At 43.1% G+C, this 23538-nt stretch overlaps 1 protein-coding gene across 1 annotated transcript in view; it reads left to right on the forward strand.

Annotated features, from left to right (window-relative positions):
* The window catches only part of LOC139232507 (probable voltage-dependent N-type calcium channel subunit alpha-1B), a 958198-nt gene that overhangs the window by 379763 nt on the left and 554897 nt on the right, over positions 1-23538 (forward strand). The window contains exon 5 of the mRNA XM_070862825.1: positions 17612-17703. Within this exon, the coding sequence (XP_070718926.1) occupies positions 17612-17703 (92 nt within the window). The remainder of the gene's footprint in view (positions 1-17611; positions 17704-23538) is intronic.

Raw genomic sequence — 23538 nt, forward strand, 5'->3', positions numbered from 1 at the left:
TATAAGACAGAGATAGATAGTTTCTTGACCAATAAGGGAATAAGGGGTTATGGGGAGCGGGCAGGGAAGTGGACCTGAGTCCATGATCGGATCAGCCATGATCGTATTAAATGGCGGAGCAGTCTCGAGGGGCCATATGGCCTACTCCTATTTCTTATGTTCTTATGATGGATTAAAAGAAATACAGTATTACTGTTTCAGTGGAATCTGTGGAATTATAAAAGGAATATGCTTACAAAGATTGATGCAAATAGGATTATTGCTCAGGATATAATACATTGGGATCATTTAAAAGGACCGTCTATTGTTCTAGTGGTTATTAAGTTTTACCATAAGATGGTGTTATCAAGCGCTTCATGAGTTTCTTGTGCAGTAAGGAGGCGAATATGTGTTAAAAGCAGAGATCTATGTTCATCCAGTTGAATCCTGAGCTTTGACATTTCTGCCGACATTTTGCACTGATATTTGAAAACTTCCTTGCCAAATGTCTTTGTTAAATTTGTTTACACAGATGGTGTATAGGATAATTTTTATTACATTATAAAACTCACATTTTGGAATTTAACAAAAGTTAAATATTTTTTATAATAATTATGGGGGAGACAGCTATACTGTGGCAGATACAGCATCGGCTGCAATATGATATGCCCCAGAGTGCATTCCTGTGTTTGTTCTGACCCAGCACCATCATCATTACCTCACCCAATATAAAAGTGTGTCCCTCCAACAATATTGAAAACAATTAAAATTTTTCTTTTAGCTATTGTGTTTCAATTCTCCCTGGATATATAGAAATAATTGCATTTATCTGGTGCCTTACCACATCAAAATGTGATTCTCACAATGAGTTTGTCAGGACCATAAATCACATAATTAACAGGGTCCTTACAACATGAAATAACCGTCCTAACTGTCTGTGGCGAGATTCAGTCGTTTTTACGGCCATTTCCAGCAATTCCTTGACACGGGGAGGTTGACGGTGAGCTCCCATTTTGGTCAAGGTCAAGGGCAAATCGTCCAGCAATTTGTAGAGATTTGCTACTTATAGATTATCTCTTTCTCATCACGAAGTGCAGGGTTTTTGATGCACTAATAATGGCTGGTGTCCTAAACTCGCCATTACTTTTCCAGCAATTGGACCAACAGAGAATAACAAGATCCACCATTACCTTCAACAAAGAAATATAGAAAATAGGAACAGTAGTAGGCCATTCAGCTCTTCGAGCCTGCACCACCATTTAATATGATCATGGCTAATCCTCTATCTCAACACCATATTCCCGCTTTCTCCCCTTATCCCTTGATGCCCTTTGTGTCTAGAAATCTATCGATCTCCTTCTTAAATGTATTCAGTGACTTGGCCTCCACAGCCTTCTGTGGTTGTGAATTCCACAGGTTCACCACCCTCCTGAGTGAAGAAATTTCTCATCTCAGTCCTAGATTTCCTACCCCGTATCCTGAGACTGTGATCCTTTGTTCTAGACTTCCCAGCCAGGGGAACATCCTCCCCGCATCCAGTCTATTCAACCCCGTCAGAATTTTATACATTTCAATGAAATCCCCTCTCATTCTTCTAAACTCTAATGAATACAGGCCGAGTCGACTCAATCTCTCCTCATACGACAGTCCTGCCATCCCAGGAATCAGCCTTGTGAACCTTTGCTGCACTCCCTCTATGGCACGTATATCCTTTCTTAGAGGAGACCAAAACTCCACACAATCAGAACAACTTGCAAATGGAGAGGGCTTAAAACTGGAAAGGGCAGATAAAAGAATATGCACAGGTACCAGGATTGTTTGAATTTTGGAATAAATACTGAAGAAATGTAATGCTTTAGCCAGATTCACCCTGCTTTGTAGTTATCAGTTCTCAATTAAACTGACGAGTAATTGTTTTGGCCTGGGGCTTTATTTGTTGTCATCCCTTACCTCAGTGTGGTTGGATTTGGAGCCTGGATTGTATCAAGGCCATCTTGTCACAACAGTTTTGGAGGTAAGGGAAGCCCAAACTTCTGAGAATTTTTTTTTTCATTTTTCTTAGGCCTGAATGGGATATGTTTCTTACATCACGAGCACTTAAGTGGGTTCTAAAATGTGAATCGAGCCAGTTTTGAGAGGGAAAATAGTAGCTTCTTGTGGGTCCCTCCCAGCTAATCCTCAATTCCATGCAGTTCTGGGATACGACAAATCTGTAGAACGAAGTAAAAAAAACAAAAATACAGCGAAGAGGGCTATTAAGTATTGACAGCACTCCATTTCTGCTCTTGCAACTTTGCCAAGGATCTTTCCTGTGGAGCAGACATGACACTGTTTGCAAGGTTTGGGCAGCAGTGTGTGCCACCATTTAAAAAAAAAAATTCTGCCTATTTTATCTTTCTGACTGATGTGTAATGGTTGCTGTTCTTAGCTTTCTTCAATTCTCCCCCGTGCTTTCCTTGGCAGCTGATCTTCATGTTCTCTCGTCCGGAAAGGAGGGTAGAATATGCAATGACAGATTGATGTCTCTGAAGGTTTGCGTGATCTCAGCGGGACTTTGTCACTTAGAAAACAAAGAAATACTCAATCTGACAGTGTCAGAAGCCTTCCATTAATTGACAGGGACACACCATTTGTAACCGAATAGATGCAGAAAGTGGAATGGAGGCAGCAGAATAATTCTGTTTCATTTTTCAGGGTTAGCTTCAAGATTGTTAAAATATATTGATTTATGACTCTTGAGTGCAAGAAATCAAATAATCCTGTGTCTTAACAAAATTTCCGATTTGTGCTTTTTGAATATCATAAAACCATATAGTGTTAGTATTGTTCGTGTTAGTAGTGTTACTCTATCTCCAGCATAGCTTGGAAACATTAATATGGGTAATACTGTATGTGAAGGCATAAAATACAATTGGTATTGAAAAACCCAGTATTTATATGTTAACTCAGCTCTGCTGTGCATTACCTTTAATAATGAGAACTGAATCATGGATATTTCACTCCAGAGGAGGAGTGGCCAAATGTGGAATTTAATAGTATAAATTCTGGAGATGGGCAGTAGTGATGAGCCATGAATGCATGACAACTTGGATCACCAATCTAGTGCTGCTTGGCGAGTTACATGAGTAATGTTCACTGTTAGCGGAGAGGCTTTATTGTAGGTATGCTCATATACCTGAAAGTCACAAATATCATACTGTCTTGCAAGGTATGACAAAATTGACCTATCAAACCAATTGGTCCAACCGACTGGCTCAATTCACTCCGTGCCATATATAGTCAGCCGCATGCACACCTGCACGTTTTAAGTCGATTATTTTTGATAAGTTTGGTGCACAGATCATAGTTCAAATCATTTACTGAATTTGGCAGATTATTAGCAAACTATCTGTTGGAAGCATGTTATGTTCATTAAAACAGCATCCATAAGTTATACAATGATTCAGTACCACAACAGCTGTTTTCCAAAGCATTAATGCAAATAGGACCTTTGGCCCTGCCTTCACATTGTGATTGGCTTACAATACGATATTTGACTCTGGCACCTTAATATTACCATTAACTAATGTGCAGCAGCAAGTAAACAACAAATCCCCAGGTGTGTTTACCTCTACAGAAAAACAAAGTCAAAAAGCTGGATAGTGGGGGTGAGATAAAATATGCAACTAGATTAACAATGGCCCGGGATGTGTGGTCAGAATGACAGCAAACTCTCAGCGTCTGGCATCTTTCCACCCTTTGCAATCTGTCAATGACCGCTCCAAAGCAGGCTGTGCGCGCCCCTTCCCCACACAGAGCCAGCAATCTGTGTAATCAGCCAAATCATTGAAACTGATAAAATTTTTGGCTCTTCTGCAGTAAGTACGCTGTTTAATTCCCCACTAAAAGTTAGCCCCAAAGGAATTAGGTGTAACCGCAGATTTGACAGCGTTACTACTGCTGAACAAATGTGAAGGCCCGGGAAAACTAATTTTAATTTTGTGCCGTGTGAAATTTGTCCATTTTAATAAAAAGTAACATTTTTAAGAAACTCAGAACATTTTTTTTAAGTTTGTCCATTTTTATTTCAGGTTTACCTTTTCCCCATGTGAAAGCCCCAATCTTTCTTTTGCTCTCGCTAACTATTTAAAAAAAGTTAGAAATTTAAGAGCATACTCACTTCCTTGTTCACTGTGTGTGAGAATTCTGCCTGTTGATTTACTGCTTAGACAGCTTGTTGACATCACAGCAGCTCACACAAGGGAATCCCCACTACAGTTCGTTGATTTGGACTGAAGGTCGGAAAGCTTGAAGTTCTCGACACAGCGATTGTGAGATCCTTGTGCGAAGCATACTTCAGGGCCAGTAGTGAATGCATTCACTTCACTGCTGACCGCAAATTCCAGGCCATTGTGGGGTTTTTTCAAAGTGTTAGACTATTGCTTTAGGATTAATGATAAACTCTCCAAATGCAATATGCTTTGCATCATTCTCCTTAATGCGAATAGAAGGGACATTAAGTGGCAGTGGACTTATTATGAATCTGTCATGTTAAAGTACACTTCCCCTGCTGGCTAAATGTCAGATTATATTCTCTTTTTGCGGGGGGGAGGGAGAAGAGGGTAATTGGTCAGGGTGAGACTATATTTATGGAAAAAAGTTTACCAAGGCACGTGAAGCATGCTTTTATCGAAACAATGCCAGAAAACGCAATAACATGCTAAATATGATTTCAGTGAGAAACAGAAATAAATACATTTCCAATTTGTTTAGTGGATTATAGCTGCTATGATTGTTCCAGAGCAATAACTCCGCAACATGACTTAATCCTTGGGAGCTGTTGTATTTTAAAGGCTACGATTTACTTTGTTCTACAGAAGACTGGCGGCTGCTTAAGGCACCAACATATTTTATCCAACTCAATCCTTACTCCTGGCTTGGTCTAACTTGGTTAGTGGAAAATAAAATGATAGCTGTTTTTCTGCATTCATTTACACAGTTTGATGGGTCATATTCTAGTATTTTAAAAATTTGTTCATGTAACCTTTTGTTTTAAATCTATAGTCAATAAATATGGCAAGTTTAATAGTTTATTTTTACTTCTCTCCTGCATTTTTACAATTGTATCTCTCCGACTCCATGGAGCAGGTCTATTCTTTCTCCATTTTGGCCACCCTGCCAAGTAATATCCACCGTTCCTCATCAGAGAGTGTGTACAGGTCGTTTGTCAGTAACACTGCCAAAGCCATTCTTGAAATTACTTTAAGGATGTATATGAGAGTTAGCTTGGATGACTTGTTTTCTCTTCCTCTGTGTTGGAAAGAAAGAAAGATTTGTATTTATATAGTGCCTTTCACAACCACCGGACTTCTCAAAGCACTTTACAGCCAATTAAATACTTTTTTTGGAGTGTAGTCACTTTTGTAATGGAGGAAACGCGACGGCCAGTTTGCACACAGCAAGCCCCACAAACAACATCATCATCAAAGATGGTCCCTCGTATCAAGGATGACTTGCTTCCACGCCAAAAAGGGATGAGTTCACAGGTGTTTCAATGAAGGACCTAATATTCCAGGTCCTGAACTACATGTTGAAGGGTGGAAGATGCCTGTGCATGGATTTTTTTTTAATGTGTGGTGCCCGTTGCAGAGCTAGGTCTTGGTCCAATGGCAAGGATTAATCAAGATAACTGGAGACCAGCTCTGCTGCACTGACCTAGTGCGCACACATATCACAGTGCGGGCTGGCCCGTGTTGCCCCTGGGTCCTCGCCTCTCCTGGGCCCCGATCACGTCGCTCTGCAATCTCTCGCTGCTCCTTCACCCCGACCTCGCTGCTCCTGATGTACCTACACAGCCCACAAATAGCAATGTGATAACGACCAGATAATCTATTTTTTTGTTATGTTGATTGAGGAATAAATATTGACCGGGTTACCACGGATATCTCCCCTGCTCTTCTTTGAAATATTGCCATGGGATCTTTTACGTCCACTTGAGAGGGCAGATGGGGCCTCGGTTTAACGTCTTATCCGAAAGACAGCAGCTCCAACTGGAGTGTCCGCCGAGATTTTGGTGCTCAACTCCCTGGAGTGGGAATTGAGCCCACAACCTTCTGACTCAGAGGTGAGTGTGCTACCCACTGAGCCACAGCTGACACCAATGATGAATGAGGTTCATCTTTGCGTACCGTTTACCTTTCATAGACCGTGGTCAAGAACGTCCCATGTGGAGTATCGCAGGCCAACCCATGTTTTCCATTCTTTGTGATGAGGTATTTCAAGGGTGATCTGCACACATACAACATAGCAGATTTACTAGATTTTTTTGCTCCCAAAGAGCAAAACTAATCATTTTAGTAATTACATGAAGAGGATGTGATTTGCATAAAAATCATCCCAAGCTAAAGTGATTAAAAGTAATTGTACAATTATTGATGATGTATAGTGGGGCACAGAATCACAGCTATTAATCCCCACGCGTTGATTGCCATTAGATGAAATTTAATGCTTCCTTTTGGGATGGAGGGAGAAAAACAATGTATAGTGAGGCACATGGGTTGGTCTCCCATGTTTGCATTTGGAAGATTTCAACATTACTTGAGGCCTGGAAACAGTTAATGTCTCTGCTGTATCAGACAGAGAGTGGTGAGTATCATCTACATAGAAATACATAGAAGTTGCCATACAGAAACAGACCATTCGGCCCAACATTCGTGTCGACACTTTACTTTCTACGCGAGCAAATAGTTCCAATCACATTTATTCACCAATATCCCTTCAACCGCTTTTCATCTACCTTATCCAATCTAATCTTGAATGTTGACATAGTTTCTGTCTCAACTATTAACTCTGGAAGTGAATTCCACAGCCTCACAACTTTGTAAAGAAGTTTCCCCTGCCCTCTTAATTTCTTGCATTTAATTTTGTATCTACGTCCCCTCATTCTTGATCTCTCAACTACTGGAAGCAATTTGCTTCTGTCTACCCTGAACCATCCTTTCATAATTTCAAATGCTTCCCTTACATCGCCCTGTAATCTGCATCTTTCTATACATTTCCTCAAACCAGGCAGAATCCAGTCTCTGTTATTCAGTGTTGTACCCTCTACCCGCCCTATAGCCTGAAGCCAAACAATGCACATGGGACTCCAACTGAGATCTTATTAAGGTTTTATATACGGTCATCATTACCTCTTGGCTTTTATATTTTATACTTTCTGATAGATAAACCTATTAGTTTTTTTTAACAGCCTTATCAATCTGAAGTGCTGTCTTTAATGAGACCAAAAGATATGGAGAAAAGAAAAATAATTGCAGAATTAAAATGAGCAGCGAGAACATATTTGAATATAACTTTCCTGAAAAAGGGCAGTGGAGTCAGCAGCAAAAATTATACTAGAGTTCGGGTTTGTGTCTGAGATTCCCCATATGGTGTGATCCGGATCTCAAGAGATGGTGCTGAGTAGAAATTTAGGGAAAATTGGAGAGCCCCATATTTTTTATTTCCTGCCTTCTGCCCGGGAGCAGGTTCCCAGCTCACAAATAGTCTATGGAGTGGTGAGAATCCAAAGTCAAGCAAAGCAACATTAGTGAGGTACTAAAAAAAAATGCGAAAAATATTCATCCTTGTGTCAACTAATGCTCCGCCTGCCTTTTCTATCACAATTATCCCAATGAAGGTGAAATATTATGGAAGCATAAGAAATAGGAGCAGGAGTAAGCCATGCGGCCCCTCGAACCTGCTCTGCCATTTAATAAGGTCATGGCTGATCTGATCTTGGGCTCAACTCCACTTTCCTGCCTGTTCTCCATAACCCTTGACACCCCGGTCATCCGAAATGCGCTGTAATCTGATCCATGTGTTAGACGTAAAAAGTTTCCACTCCCAGTACTCAAGATCCATCAGGGTTTGTTTGACATGAGTTCTGATACTTTCATATTTAATTTTAAAGATTGTGTTCAGCTTTAATTTAAAACACCTGCTCTGAGATTTTAACCAACTAAATGTAAAGTGTGTGTGGCAAGATTCAGCTCCAGCTCAAGAAAGGCGGAAGCATAATGGGTTTAATATTTTATTCAAAGAACCTTGTGAATATGAAAAATAGTCTGTGGTTTCAGCATTCAGACAGTATTCATCCGGATGAGCACAGGCTCAGGAGTCCCGAGAGATTTTCTCGTATATCCTTTTCCTAAAGGGCACTCTTTGTGGCCAATAACCACTCTACGTACAAATGGGGTTAGCTGTTGGTGCCCATCCTTTCTTGAAGTGTTGCCTATCAGCTTTTGGAGGTACAAGGTCGAAGAGACACTTTCACTCCGCGATAATTACTTTTAGTTATTACCGGTGTGTTATAACATTTTGAGGGAATGTAGAGTAACTCCCTTTTACCCAATTGACAAAAGAGACAATCCTGACAGAATTCTGCAACAGCCATTTCTCTTCATCCTACAGTTAGTACGCATTACAGAACTATACTTAACAGGCATTGCGCAACAGTGCAGTAAAGATTTCCAGATAATTTTGCCCAGTCTGCAGGCAAAAGAACCAGAGGTGAGAGGAGAATTTTTTTTACGCAGAGTTATGATCTGGAATGCACTGTCTGAAAAGGTGATGGAAGCATATTCAATAATAAGTTTCAAAAGGCAATTGGATAATACTTGAAGGGGAAAAATATGCAAGACTATGAGGGAAGGGCAGAGGAGTGGGTCTAATTAGATAGCTCTTTCCAAGAGCCAGCACAAGCATGATGTGCTGAATGGTGGTCTCCTGTGTTGTATAATTCTATGATTCTGCACGTATCATAAAACCCATAGCACCTAATTTACAAATGTTAACTGCAGTTGAACAATATAGTCACAACACAGTGCACCACCCTGTACATAAGTTACTGAAAGCATTTTATGCTGCCCAGAGATGAGGGCTAAGTATATCATCTTGTATATTTGATCATTTATGAAGCCCAGGCTTGGTGGAACTACTTTTACCAATTCTAGTCAACTAATGGCATTCAGTTGTTGTTTCGTTACAGCTGAGACACATTTGCTTTAAAAATGAGAAGTGCTCTCATTCATTTTGTTATGTAATGATGTGTGTATCATCCCAGTACCTTAAATGTATTGTAAGTACTGTGCCACACCACAGAGGGCGCTGCGGTGGGAAACCCTGGTAGTACCTGTAACAAGGACTATATAAGGCTGACCACCACACCTGGGAGGCACTCTGGAGCTGAATAATAAAGGACGAAGGTCGCAGCAGTTAGACTTACACCAGACCGTGTGGAGTCAGTGATTTGTGTGCTACATACACCACATTGGCGACAAGGAAGCGGACGAACTCCACGCAACCATGGCTACTCTGGGCTCACTAAAGGATTTTACCGTGGGCAATGATTGGGAGGCCTTCACGGAAAGGCTCGAGTACTACTTCACAGCAAATGACCTGACGGAGGACACATACGCAATGAGAGAGAAGCGAAAGGCGATATTGCTCTCCAGTTGTGGAGATGAGGTTTACTGTCTCGTCAGGGATTTGCTGGCACCCGGGAGCGCCAGGGACAAGTCACACGAGGAGCTGACTGAACTCATTTGTGACCAGTTGAAACCAAAGGAGAGCATCCTCACGGCCAGATACAAATTTTACCATCACTACAGATCTGAGGGCCAGGATGTCACCAAATATGCTGCAGACCTCAGGAGACTCGCGGCGCCGTGTGATTTTGGGGCACACCTTGACGAGGCTTTGCGGGACGTTTTCGTTATGGGGATTGGCCACGAGGGCCTCCTTCACAAGCTGCTGGCCACGGAACCCACAGTCACTCTGACAAAGGCCATCGCCATCAGCCGGGCATATATGACCTCGACTTGCAGCACCAAGCAAATAATTCACACAGTCTCGAACCCGGCAGGCACTGTCCACAGGGTAGCACCCACCACGGACAAAACTGCAGAACGTGGCTCTGCCCGGGGCAGAGAGCATGGACCTCGAGATCCTGGAGCTCAGAGTCCGCCGAGGGAGAAAGCCATGGGGCTCACCGGTGCAGGTTTGCGGAGTACTCGTGCAATACCTGTCACGTTAAAGGCCACCTTCAGCGTATGTGTAAAAGAAATCAGACTCACCATGTGGCTGAGGAGATGGGGGATGATCCATTGTTCAGTGAGGAGCAGGTAGAAGAAGATGAGGTGCTTGAACTGTATACGTGCACCGACGATTCGCCCCCAGTGATAAGTGAAGTAAAAATCAACGGAGTCCCAGTGAGTATGGAAGTGGACACGGGCTCGGGTCCGTCGTTGATGAGTCGGAGAACTTTTGATAAACTGTGGATTAACCCAGCTGCACAACCCAACCCAAGCTGGTCCCGGTCACGGCGAAGCTGCATACCTACACCAGGGAACTAATACCTGTTCTTGGCAGAGCGATGGTGCAGGTATCCCACCGGGACAAGACGCACGCTTTACCTTTGTGGGTCGTTGCAGGCGATGGGCCGACACTCCTCGGCCGGAGGTGGATGGAGAAGGTCCGTGGGAGCTGGGAAGACTTCACCGCTCCACAGGCTGCTGCTCCCCGGGGTGCTGCCGTGCCCTGGGTCCCCAGAGAGCAGCGCCGACCGAGCTGGAGCTGCAGCCTCACTCCCCCCACAGGCAAGTCCCACGCCCGGACCTCACACAGAGACCCTGCAGCCTTAATCCCCACAGGCAAGCCCCAGGCCCGGATCTCACACAGAGACCCTACAGCCCCAGCCCCCACAGGCAAGCAGCCCTGCACAGAGGGGCCTAGTGGGGGGGGAGTGAGCCGGCGGGGCGCTGCGGGCGGGGTGCTGAGGGATCCAGGGGCCGGCGGTTCGGAAGGGCCCCGCAGAGGAAGAGGCCGCTGGGCGGGCCCAGCCGAGGAGCTGGTAGCGTCGGGCGGCGGCAGCAGCTGGGGGTCGGCGGCCATGGCAGCCGCGGGGGAGGCGGCAAGTGCAGCCGCTGGAGAGGCCACGGCGGCCGCAGGAGAGGCGGCAAGTCAGTGGAGGGGAGCGGAGGCTGCGACGGCGGAGGGCATTCGGAGCGGCGGAGAAGAAGATGGCGGCGGCATCGTGTCGGAGCTGCAGAGCATCAAAGATGGCGGCACCCAAGGAGAAGCCTCATGGAATCCTCCTGCATCAAAGATGGCGCCTTAAAGAGGAAATGCACCCGGGAGTCTTAAAAGGGCCTTACAAAGAGGTGGTCTCCACAAAGGACTTCTGTTTGGCAGAGCGAGTCTAAAATGAGCTATGTTAATGTGAGATAGTGAATTTATAATAAGAATTACTTTTTTTATGCTGAATGGCCACTGTATTTGTGTAAAATAATGGATGAAGTACAATTAATGATAATGGCTAACAAGGAAATCAAGGTTCCGCTACCAGTCAATAACCAGTTAATGTATCAGATAAAATGTACCATACTAACGCACTGTCTATGCCCACCTGGCTTCCGTTGGACAAGTGTGATGTTATGTAATGATGTGTGTATCGTTGTCCTGCGTCCAGATGGGGGGGGGGGGGAAGGTGATGTTATGTAATGATGTGTGTATCGTCCCAGTGCCTTAAATGTATTGTAAGTACTATGCCACACCACAGAGGGCGCTGCGGTGGGAAACCCTGGTAGTACCTGTAACAAAGGCTATATAAGGCTGACCACCACATCTGGGAGGCACTCTGGAGCTGAACAATAAAGGACGAAGGTCACAGCAGTTAGACTTACACCAGACCGTGTGGAGTCAGTGATTTGTGTGCTACATACACCACACATTTATTGTAGGTCAGTGATCCCAGTGGGGAATCAGTGGTGGTAATAGAACATCACTCGCAGCAGTCTAGAGAGAAAACATGTGAATTTTAAATAAAGTCACAATATGCTGGAAGTGTACAGCTGGCTGGTTTAATATCTGAAAAATAGGTTCATGTTACAGATGTGATCCTGAATGGGCACCTTTATCACCTTATGGACAACAATGCGAAATATGTTTTTTTTTACACAGTCGAAGGATAGCATCATAAAAAATATGTTGATGTTATCCGATTTCAATGTACAGCTATATACTATCTGTGTCAGCTGTGGCTCAACGGGTAGCACTCTTGCCTCTTGTACACAAGGTTGAAGGTTAAAGTCCCATTCTAAGGACCCGAGCACAAAATCTAGGCCGACACTTCAGTCTTCTTCTTGGGTAGTCCCTCAGAGTCGAGGATGACTTGCTTTCACACTAATATGAGTTCTCAGGTGACTGATGAGTCCAATGCAGGACCTACAGTCTCTGTCACAGGTGGGGCAGATGGTGGTTTAAGGGACAGGTGGTTGGGATACTTGGGTTATCATGAGCTCCTTCCACTGTTTACTCTTGAATTCCGCTTGCTCCCGGCAGAGAGACTCGAGGTGTTTGGCGGATGCTTGTCCTCCACTTTGAGCGGTCCTCGGCCAGGGATTCCCAGGTGTTGGTAGGGATGTTGCACTTTTTCAAGGAGACTTTCAGTGTGTCCTTGAAGTGTTTCCTCTGCCCACCTGGGGCTCTCTTGCCATGTCAGAGCTACGAGTAGAGCGCTTGTTTTGGGAGTCTCGAATCGGGCATGCGGATGATGTGGCCCATCCATCGGAGCTGATCGAGTGTGGTCAATGCTTCGATGCTGGGGTTGTTGGCCTGAGCGAGAACACTGATGTTGCTGCACCTATCCTACCAATGGATTTGCAGGATCTTGCAGAGGCAGCATTGATGGTACTTGTCCAGTGCTTTGAGGTGCCTGCTGTACATGGTCCGGACCGGGGTCAAGCAAGGCTGTGTCATCGCACCAATGCTCTTCTCAATCTTCCTTGCTGCAATGCTCCCACTGGAGTGGAGCTAATCTACAGAACAAATGGGAAATTGTTCAACCTCCGTCGCCTCCAGTCCAGATCCAAGGTCATCCCATCCTCTGTCATTGAATTATAGTATGAAGTCACGCTTGCGTCTGCACACTCAGAGGTCGAACTCCAAACCATCGTCAACATCTTCACCGAAGCATATGAGAGCATGGGCCTTACACTAAACATCCATAAGACAAAGGTCCTCCACCAACCTGCCCCCGCCACACAGTACTGCTCTCTGTTTATCAAAATCAACAACGTGGACCATTTTCCATACCTTGGGAGCCTACTGTCAACAGGGGCAAACGCCGATGACGAAGTCCAACACTGCCTTCAGTGTGCCAGTGCAGCCTGAGGAAGAGAGTGTTTGAAGACCAGATCTCAAACCCAGCACCAAAATCATGGTCTACAGAGCAATAGTGATACCCGCTCTCCTATATGCTTCAAAGACATGACACATCAGTGTAGTACTGGGGGAGTGCTGCACTGACAGTGTGCTGTCTTTCAAATGAGACGTTAAACCGAGGCCCTGTCTGCCCTCTAAGATAGACATAAAAGATCCCGTGACACTATTTCCAAGAAAAGCAGGGGAGTTATCCCTGGTGTCCTGGCCAATATTTAGCCCTCAACCAACATCTAAAAAAACAGATTATCTGATCATTATCAGATTGCTGCTCGTGGGAGCTTGCGGTATGCAGATTGGCTGCCACGTTTCCTTCATTACAGTAGCGACTGCACTTCAAAAATACTTCATTGCCTGTAAAGTGCTTTGAGGCGTCTCGAGGTCTTGAAATGTGCCAAGTACAAGTTTTCACTTTTTTTCTTATCTGTACATGAGAACATAAGAGCCTAGAAATTATTGGGGATATTTTTCATCTTCACTGTCTGGGCAGTAACCTGGCAGACCGGATCACCCACTTCAACATGCCTGATTTTTGTTCCAGGTTATCACCTCGAAGTCCAAGTTGAAAATTACCGCCCCCCCCCCTACTGTGTGCAATATTACAAAGAATGAACTAGAGCACCATTTACATCCTGAGAACATCCCAAAGCACTTTGCAGACAATGTGCCATCTTTGAAGTGCAGTCACTGTTGTGTTGGCAAACGCAGCAGGTAATCTGTGTGTAGTAATGCCATTTCTAATACTTCCTTTATCTTGAAAAAACTGAGCTATGCATTTATAATTTGATCGTATAACTTGCCATATATAAAACTGATGAGTATCAATAACAATAACTTGCATTTAGCAAAGTAAAAACATCCCAGGAACATTATCAAATAAAATTTGACATCAAGCCACATGAGATATTGGCCTGGAAATTGTGCTCGGAGGCTTGCCACCTGGGTAGGCCTCCGAACCGAAAGAAAGTTACGAACTTGCCTGGTGTCTTCGGAACTTTGGACTGTTCCAGTCCTGGGCCTGCAGGTATACGCCTGCGTAAAGGCCCACGCATCCCAGGAGCGCAGGCGGTTCGCAAGCAACCTTGGGATCATGTGGGCCAGGCCAACCAATCAAAAAGGGGGATTCCTATGATGTGTATGGTTATTCTATTTATGTACCGAATCCCCTTAAGCATAATAGAAATCACCCAATAAATAAAGTTTCACACCACTTAAATAAAAATAAATGATCACAAGTTCAAAAGTGAATTCAAATACTCTTAAAATAAAAATCTAATTTTTTGAAAAATAAATGTAAACATTTTTTTAAACAGGACAAAATTTACCTAAACTAATTGTAGATGTAAGCGAATGTTAAATCATTTTTTTTAAATTACATTTATTTTAACCCTTACACTGGTAAAAGAAGACCTTACACCTGCTTTTACCAGGCATAAGGGTTTCATGGGTATTCGTTGGGCAGTAGTTGGGAAAATAGCCCAACTCTGTGCCGGAGAAAGTGAATTTACAGCGGATGCGCTGGCTCTACCCAAGCGAAACTTGACAGATCGCAAGTTCTGGGTTTTCGCACATGTGGAGCGCATGCAGGAACTCTGAACTTGCGGGGTCATTCTAAAGGCACCATAAAATCCGGGAAATTAGGACAGGTGACCAAAAGCTTGGTCAAAGGGGTTGGTTTTAAGGAGCATCATAAAGGAGGCAAAAGAGGTAGGCGGCAAAGTTTAAAGAAAGAAAGACTTACATTTATATAGCACCTTTCACGACCACCGGATATCTCAGTGTTTTACAGCCAATGAAGTATTTTTGAAGTGTAGTCACTGTTGTAATTTGGGAAATGCGGCAGCCAATTAGCTCACACCAAACATTAATGTGATAATGACCACATAATCTGTTTTTGTTATATTGATTGTGGGATAAATATTGGCCAGAACACCGGGGATAACTCCCCTGCTCTTCTTCGAAATAGTGCCATGGGATCTTTTATGTCCACCTGAGAGAGCAGACTTCTCGGTTTAACATCACATCCGAAAGACAGAGAATTTCAGAGCTTAGTGCCGAGGCAGTTGAAGGCTGCCAATGGTGGAGCGATGAAAATTGGGTGCGAAGAGGCTGGACTCAGAGGAGTACATGGATCTTGGAGAGTTATAGGGCTGGAGGATGTCGGAGAGATGGGCATTTATTTTCTTGGATCAGCAAGATATGAGGTAAAACCTAGACGTTTTGAACAGAAAAAAAAAGTTACGGTACAAAAGCAAAATACTGCAGATGCTGGAATCTGAAATAAAAACAGAAAATGCTGGAAATCTCAGCAGGTCAGGCAGCATCTGTGGAGAGAGAAACAGAGTTAACGTTTCAGATCGATGTCCCTCGTCAGAAATGGCGAATGTTCGAAATTAACATTCTTAAGGAGCACTGAAAGGGGGAGGGGAAGAAAGAACAAAAGGGAAGGTCTGTGGAAGGCAGGAGAGATCTGAGAGACAAAAGGATGATGTGCCGAATTGAAATGGTAATGGCAGAAGTTAGAAAAAGTTACCGTGTTTGGCTGAACTCTTTTGTGTTTTAAAACATGCCCACATATTAAAATACACAAATGAGCCATGAGTCCTTTGAACCTCACTTCTTCACTCCTGAGTCTTTGGAGAATAGTTTGGAGAATTCTAATTTAACATCTCTCGGATCCAGATCTGAATCGACCCCGACTAATGGTCTTCGATATGTGCTCATAGTGAATCAGCAACCTGTTTTACACAGTGCCCAATTTTATTTCAAATTGATGTCAATGGAAAAGAAAATTGAGCATGGAGTAAAACGGGCTGCCAATTCGATAAGAGTCCACATCACTTTACTGGTGAACAGCAATGCCACCCGCTAAGTTACTAGCTGTTTCTATATTGGTTTGTGTTGGCGACTACCTCAAGTGAGCTTGCCAGATATGTGAAGAATGTCTGCCAAGAGGACCCAATTACAGAAAAATGTATCTGGCAGCCAGCCGTCATAAACTTTGCCCTAGCCTGGCACCAAGCCTGTATTCAGGCAGCTTCTGTACTGCTCTCTTTCCCCTCCCACCTGTCTTTCTCTCTGTGTGCCTCCTATACGGGCCCAGCGCAAGATGGATTGAGGTCCACTCAAACCCTTGGCCCAGAATTTGCGGTCGGAGGCTTCACGTGGGCAGATGCCTCTGACCTGCAAAAAATCTACAAATTTACCTGGTGGTCCGGGAGATTCGACAACCTGCGCTCCTGGGCCGCTAACGTAGGCCTGCATAGAGGCCCACGCATCACAGGGGCGCATGCGGTTCACGAGTGCCCATGGGATCACGTGGGCTTGCCCAACCAATAAAAGAAGGGAATCCCCATTCATACTTTTGGGGAATTTGTTTCTATGGGCAAATAAGTATGAATGGAGATCACTTAAAAAAAATATACAAACATATGAAATTTAAAAAAAAATTACATATTTAAAATTAATTAAAATGCCATCTAATTAAATATTTTAAACAAAATATTTGGGCCCTGAATTTGCGGCCCTTACAGCGCGTAGAGGTGTGCTTGCACCTGGAGGTGTCCAACAATTTCCGGGTTTCGGCATGCGATAGGTCGGGCTGGCCCACGTGATCCCAGGGATGCGTACAAAGCACATATGCTCCTGGGATACGTGGGCCTCTATGCAGGCCTTCTCGTAGAGGCCCAGTAACAAAAGTCCTCTGGGACTACTAGGTACTTTGGTAGAAACTTTTGTGGTCGGAGACATCGGAAGCTTCCGTCTGCGAATTCTGGGTCATTATGTTTTAACGGGGCTAAAAATAAACTTACCTTAATGGACAGGGTTTTTAATGTATAAATGAGTAAAAAGTTGTTATTTTTCAATGAAAAAAAACTCATATACTGGCAAAAGAAGGCCTTACACCCGCTTATACCAGGCGCAAGAATTTCAAGGGCATTCGCTGGGCAGAAGTTGGGCAAATAGCCCAATACTGTGCCCCCAGAGGCCCTTTTCTTTCAGATGTGTGCAATCTGCTAAGAGGATTCTTGACAGATCACAAGTCCCGGGTTTCAGCGCATGCATAATGCATGCCGAAACCCAGAACTTGCAGGGCCGTTATGGACGCATAAGTACCCATAGGGACCACAACTTCATCTCCATTATGTAGTGGACGAGTCCACCACACAAATCTGTCCCGACCCAGCACAAATTGACACACAAAAATACACCAAAAATTGGAAGCTGAATGAATTGGTGTGAACTTGTAAATACAAGGATGTATTAAAGAATAGTCTACTCCTAGGTTAATTGTATTTGCTTAACACAGTTTTCTGTGCAATTGTCTGAAACTCTATTTTCTGTGTGATGATGTTATTGGAAGGTTAATATTCTAATCTTTGTTATTGTGCAGGATTTTAGCCACTGTTGGGACAGACTTCGATCTGAGAACCTTGAGGGCTGTCCGAGTACTACGACCGCTGAAACTTGTATCAGGAATTCCAAGTATGTTGCACACTGGCTTGTATTTTTTATGGTTACATTTTTCCTGTCTAAGAATTAGTTAGTATTATATGTTCCATAGGAGCATTTATGTACATTTCATTTTTCATATTAAAAACAGGTACATCAAATACAGCCATAGAATCTTAGAACGTCATTTTATTATTGACAACAGAAAACCGAGGTAAAATATGTTATGTGCCATTAAATTTCTACAACTCTTCTTCACTAATCATTAATCATTACTATCACGTTAACTATTTCAACAAAAATAACTAGTTAGTGGCTTTTTAAAAATTGCTTAATTCTATAGTATTTAAATTCATAAATATTTATATGGTTAAAGCTCCCCTTCAACATCCAAATCACAGGTTGAAAAAAACCCAGGCCAATTAAATATGATTTGTGAACTGGTGCAAGGAATCTTCCACTGTTTGGCCAGCCCATATTTAATGTGCTTTGCAGTGTTGCGACTTACCTTTTTCAACCAAGTGGATATTCTAAAAGGGCAACCATGGTAGCATTGAAGCCCTCATCTTTTGCACATTGTTTAAACATTTGCAAATGGATTTCTTTATTGCTTACAACATCCAAATAATTTTTTCATTCTGTTCATTACCCTCAAAATGACAAATGGAGAAACAGGCATTGTTGGGACAACTTAATTAAGCTTCATTTCCAATCTCTTCATATGCCTTGGGTCTACCTCGTCTAGTCACAATGGGTGAAAATATTATTTCATGTATTGAAATGTGCTACTACTCATCCACATCCAGGCTAAGTTGCACCCAGTATTTGGCTTCTACCACTACATACTGGCCAGCAGCAAGCAGAGGTGATCTGGTTGAGGTTTATAAGATAATGAAGGCAATACATTGTGTTCCAGTTGACAGTTTGTTTCAATTAACTAGGGTAGGCAGGACCACGGTTTCACAAATTTAAGTTATATAAGGCTAGATCGAGGTTAGATGTCAGAAGGTGGTTCTTTTTCCAGAGAATAATGGACTTCTGGAACATGCTGCCATCTAGTGCAGTGGATCACAATATATACAGTCCTTGGCTTAATTCCTTCAAGCGAGAGCTGGACCTGTTTCTGGCTGGGATGGAGATCACCTCTTACAGAAGGTAGGTATTGCAGGGAATTCAGGACCAGATCTCCTGGACTAGTTTTGATCGCCTAGATGGGTCGGAGAGGAATGACCCCAAATTGGCCTGGGTTTTTTATCTGTTTTTTGTCTCTTCCGGGAGATGGCATGGTTTCGGGTGGGGTGGAGACTGTATATATTGTGATACACAAGGTATCGCAATTGTGTGGGACAGACTCGATGGACCAGAGGGTATTTACCTGTCCTTCATTGTTCGTATGTTCATAAGCCAATATCTATCATTCATTCATTCATTCATTCATTCATTCATTCATTCATTCATTCATTCATTCATTCATAGGCAGTCCCTCGGAACCGAGGAAGACTTGCTTCCACTCGAAACATGATCCTTAGGCTGAACAGTCCAATACGAGAACCACAGTCTCTGTCACAGGTGGGACAGATAGTCGTTGAGGGTAAGGGAGGGTGGGACAGGTTTGCCGCATGCTCTTTTCGCTGTCTGCGCTTGATTTCTGCATGCTCTCGGCGATGAGACTCGAGGTCCTCGGCGCCCTCCCGGATGCACTTCCTCCACTTAGGGCGATCTTTGGCAAGGGTCTCACAGGTGTCAGTGGGGATGTTGCATTTTATCAGGGAGGCTTTGAGGGTGTTATAAAGGTGAAGACATAGAGTGCCTGAAGCACGGAGACAGAGTGTGCAGTAACACAGTGAGTTACGGTAAGAAGAATGCACAAGCGTGTGTGCTGTATGACATATGACTGGGGCTCTTGAAAGGTGATGGAATGGTGTTTGCAGCTGGAAAAAGGTCATGGGGGAGGCTGCAGATGTAGCCATCCATTCCCTTGGTCGTCTGCCAAAAGGGAAGATCAGAGACAGCACATGCAGCTGCCAGGTCCACAAGAGGAGAACACCTCTGACATTATTTAATTGATCTTGTACATTCAGACCTTATGAAAACAGAGATCTATCAAGCAGTTAATGGAGTTCAATGTCATTTCCTAACTTGCAGGCTGAATTCGTCCAAGTAGAATGTTTCACTGTAGGAGCTGCCGAAACCTCATCCCCTTGATTCCAGTTTTTCCAGTTCAAAGGCACATAAATCATTGTTAATCCTAAATAATCAGTCGTACAGCTTTGATAAACTGAACACTCTGCAGTCAAATATGATCAAAGATAGTCTAGCCTGAAGAAGGAGACTCACATGAGATGATCCAGTGCTTCAAATCAATCCCCTCCTGACATTAGTTGCAATGGAGAATTCTCTGCTCCTGTTAAGAGCTTCGGCAATATTTTTGAAACCTGAGAAACACCAGAAAAATAAGACAGTGGCTCAACCATTGACAAATACAGCAAATGAATAAAATTCATGTCGATGCACTTTGTGGCATACTGAAAAGTATGATAAGGTGCTGTGTAAATGTAAGTTCCTTCCCTTTCCTACTTAGTGCAGACAGTCTTCGATTAGTACTTGTTGCTTCGATCTCTATCATGGAACGGATCTGTTGTTTGGTGTGGTGATGCTGTGTTCCATTTGTACATCAGCTGATTATTTAGTTTAAAAGGGAATCTTTGCCTCATAAGGAGAGATTAACTTTGGGTGTTTTTGGCCCAGTGTATGCAAAGGAGAATGTTCACGGAAGAATTCATTTCCTATAAGCAAGTACACCTTTCCTTATACTGTCCTCCATAAAGAAGAACAGCATTTGTTATGACCTTGACTTTTAACAGTCATCATTTGATGAGGTCTGTGGCTCAAAGTTGAATACAACTGCATTTCTTTCAATGTATACATTTTCTGTTTTTCCTCATCTATAATCAATATCCACCGACTGTAACAAACAACAGAAAGTTTCAAGTTAAACATTAAATCCAGAGTCTTCAGGAATATTTTACATTTCATGTTTTCCAAACATTTTTAAAAATGAGCTTTTGTCTTTCATGATGAAATTATTAGTAGTATTAGGCGGTCCCTCGTATCGAGGATGACTTGCTTCCACACCAAAAAGGGATGAGTTCACAGGAGAATGTTCATGGAAGAATTCATTTCCTATAAGCAAGTGTACCTTTCCTTATACTGTCCTCCATAAAGAAGAACAGCATTTGTTGTGACCTTGAAATTAAGACACACCCAATTGTCTACAAGGTGTTATCTAAAATCTCCAAACAGTAGTAGTGAGGTTGGGGACAGCATCAAACAAGAAATAAGGGATGTGTGCAATAAAGGTACAGCAGTTATCATGAGCGACTTTAATCTACATATTGATTGGGCTAACCAAACTGGTAGCAATGCGGTGGAGGAGGATTTCCTGGAGTGTATTGGGGATGGTTTTCCAGACCGATATGTCGAACAACCAACTAGAGAGCTGGCCATCCTAGACTGGGTGATGTGTAATGAGAAGGGACTAATTAGCAATCTTGTTGTGCGAGGCCCCTTGGGAAGAGTGACCATAATATGATAGAATTCTTTATTAAGATGGAGAGTGACACAGTTAATTCGGAAACTAGGGTCCTGAACTTAAGGAAAGGTAACTTTGACGGTATGAGGCGTGAATTGGCTAGAATAGACTGGCAAAGGATACTTAAAGGGTTGACGGTGGATAAGCAATGGCAAACATTTAACAATCACATGGATGAACTTCAGCAATTGTACATCCCTGTCTGGAGTAAAAATAAAATGGGGAAGGTGGCTCAACCGTGACTAACAAGGGAAATTAAGGATAGTGTTAAAACCAAGGAAGAGGCATATAAATTGGCTAGAAAAAGCAACAAACCTGAGAACTGGGAGAAATTTAGAATTCAACAGAGGAGGACGAAGGATTTAATTAAGAGGGGGAAAATAGAGTAAGAGAGGAAGCTTGCCAGGAACATAAAAACTGACTGCAAAAGCTTCTCTCAATATGTAACGAGAAAAAGATTAGTGAAGACAAACGTAGGTCCCTTGCAGTCGGATTCAGGTGAATTTATAATGGGGAACAAAGAAATGGCAGACCAATTGAACAAATACTTTGGTTCTGTCTTCACGAAGGAAGACACAAATAACCTTCCGGATGTACTAGGGGGCAGTGGGTCTAGTGAGAAGGAAGAACTGAAGGATATCCTTATTAGGCGGGAAATTGTGTTGGGGAAATTGATGGAATTGAAGGCCGATAAATCCCCGGGGCCTGATAGTCTGCATCCAGAGTAGTTAAGGAAGTGGCCCGAGAAATAGTGGATGCATTGGTGATCATTTTCCAACAGTCTATCGACTCTGGATCAGTTCCTATGGACTGGAGGGTAGCTAATGTAACATCACTTTTTAAAAAAAGGAGGGAGAGAGAAAACTGGTAATTATAGACAGGTTAGCCTGACATCAGTAGTGGGGAAAATATTGGAATCAATCATTAAGGATGAAATAGCAACACATTTGGAAAGCAGTGACAGGATCGGTCCAAGTCAGCATGGATTTATGAAAGGGAAATCATGCTTGACAAATCTTCTGGAATTTTTTGAGGATGTAACTAGCAGAGTGGACAAGGGAGAACCAATGGCTGTGGTGTATTTGGACTTTCAAAAGGCTTTTGACAAGGTCCCGCACAAGAGATTGGTGTGCAAAATAAAAGCACATGGTATTGGGGGTAATGTACTGATGTGGATAGAGAACTGGTTGGCAGACAGGAAGCAGAGAGTTGGGATAAGCGGGTCCTTTTCAGAATGGCAGGCAGTGACTAGTGGAGTGCCGCAGGGCTCAGTGCTGGGACCCCAGCTCTTGACAATATACATGAATGATTTAGATGAAGGAATTGAGTGTAATATCTCCAAGTTTGCAGATGACACTAAACTGGGTGGCAGTGTGAGCTGTGAGGAGGATGCTAAGAGGCTGCAGGGTGACTTGGACAGGTTAGGTGAGTGGGCAAATGCATGGCAGATGCAATATAATGTGGATAAATGTCAAGTTATCCATTTTGGGGGCAAAAACACAAAGGCAGAATATTATCCGAATGGTGGCAGATTAGGAAAAGGGGAGCTGCAACAAGACCTGGGTGTCATAGAAACATAGGAACATAGAAAATAGGTGCAGTTGTTGATACCAGTTCATTGGATATATTCAAGAGGAAGTTAGATATGGCCCTTACGGCTAAAGAGATCAAGGGGTATGGAGAGAAAGCAGGAAAGGGGTGCTGAGGGAATGATCAGCCATGATATTATTGAATGGCGTTGCAGGCTCGAAGGGCCGAATGGCCTACTCCTGCACCTATTTCCTGTGTTTCTATGTAACGGCAGCTTATATTTCAAATGGGCATGTTTCCTTTTTTTGCTGGAGAGGCATCCATTATATATTTTCAAATGTGTTCTATGTGTTTTGATTGATTTGCATTCAGCATATTTTACTGAAACATATCGGGCCCAAATTTCCCCCTGAGTTGCACCGTTTTTTTTGGTGTAACTTGATTTTTCTGGTGTATCTTTTAAGTTGCAAATATGGCCATTTAATTTGCGCCAGTGTAAGTGAGTTAGTTAGGTTTTTTGTTAGCTCCATTTTTTTTCCAAAAGGGGGCGTTCCCAGCCACTTACACCATTTATTCTAATTTGGTCAGAAAAAGGTTGTGCTAAACTAACTTTGGGCAGCGTATGTGTTCACTTTTGTCTGCACAGAAAGACCTTATTACAGTTAAGGATCAGTGCAATTAACTACATTTCAAGCACCACCAAGCACCAAACAAAGCACAAAAAGTAAGATGCAATTCATTAACAA

The sequence above is a fragment of the Pristiophorus japonicus genome, chromosome 20 (assembly GCF_044704955.1).
Source record: "Pristiophorus japonicus isolate sPriJap1 chromosome 20, sPriJap1.hap1, whole genome shotgun sequence".
Classification (NCBI taxonomy): domain Eukaryota; kingdom Metazoa; phylum Chordata; class Chondrichthyes; family Pristiophoridae; genus Pristiophorus; species Pristiophorus japonicus.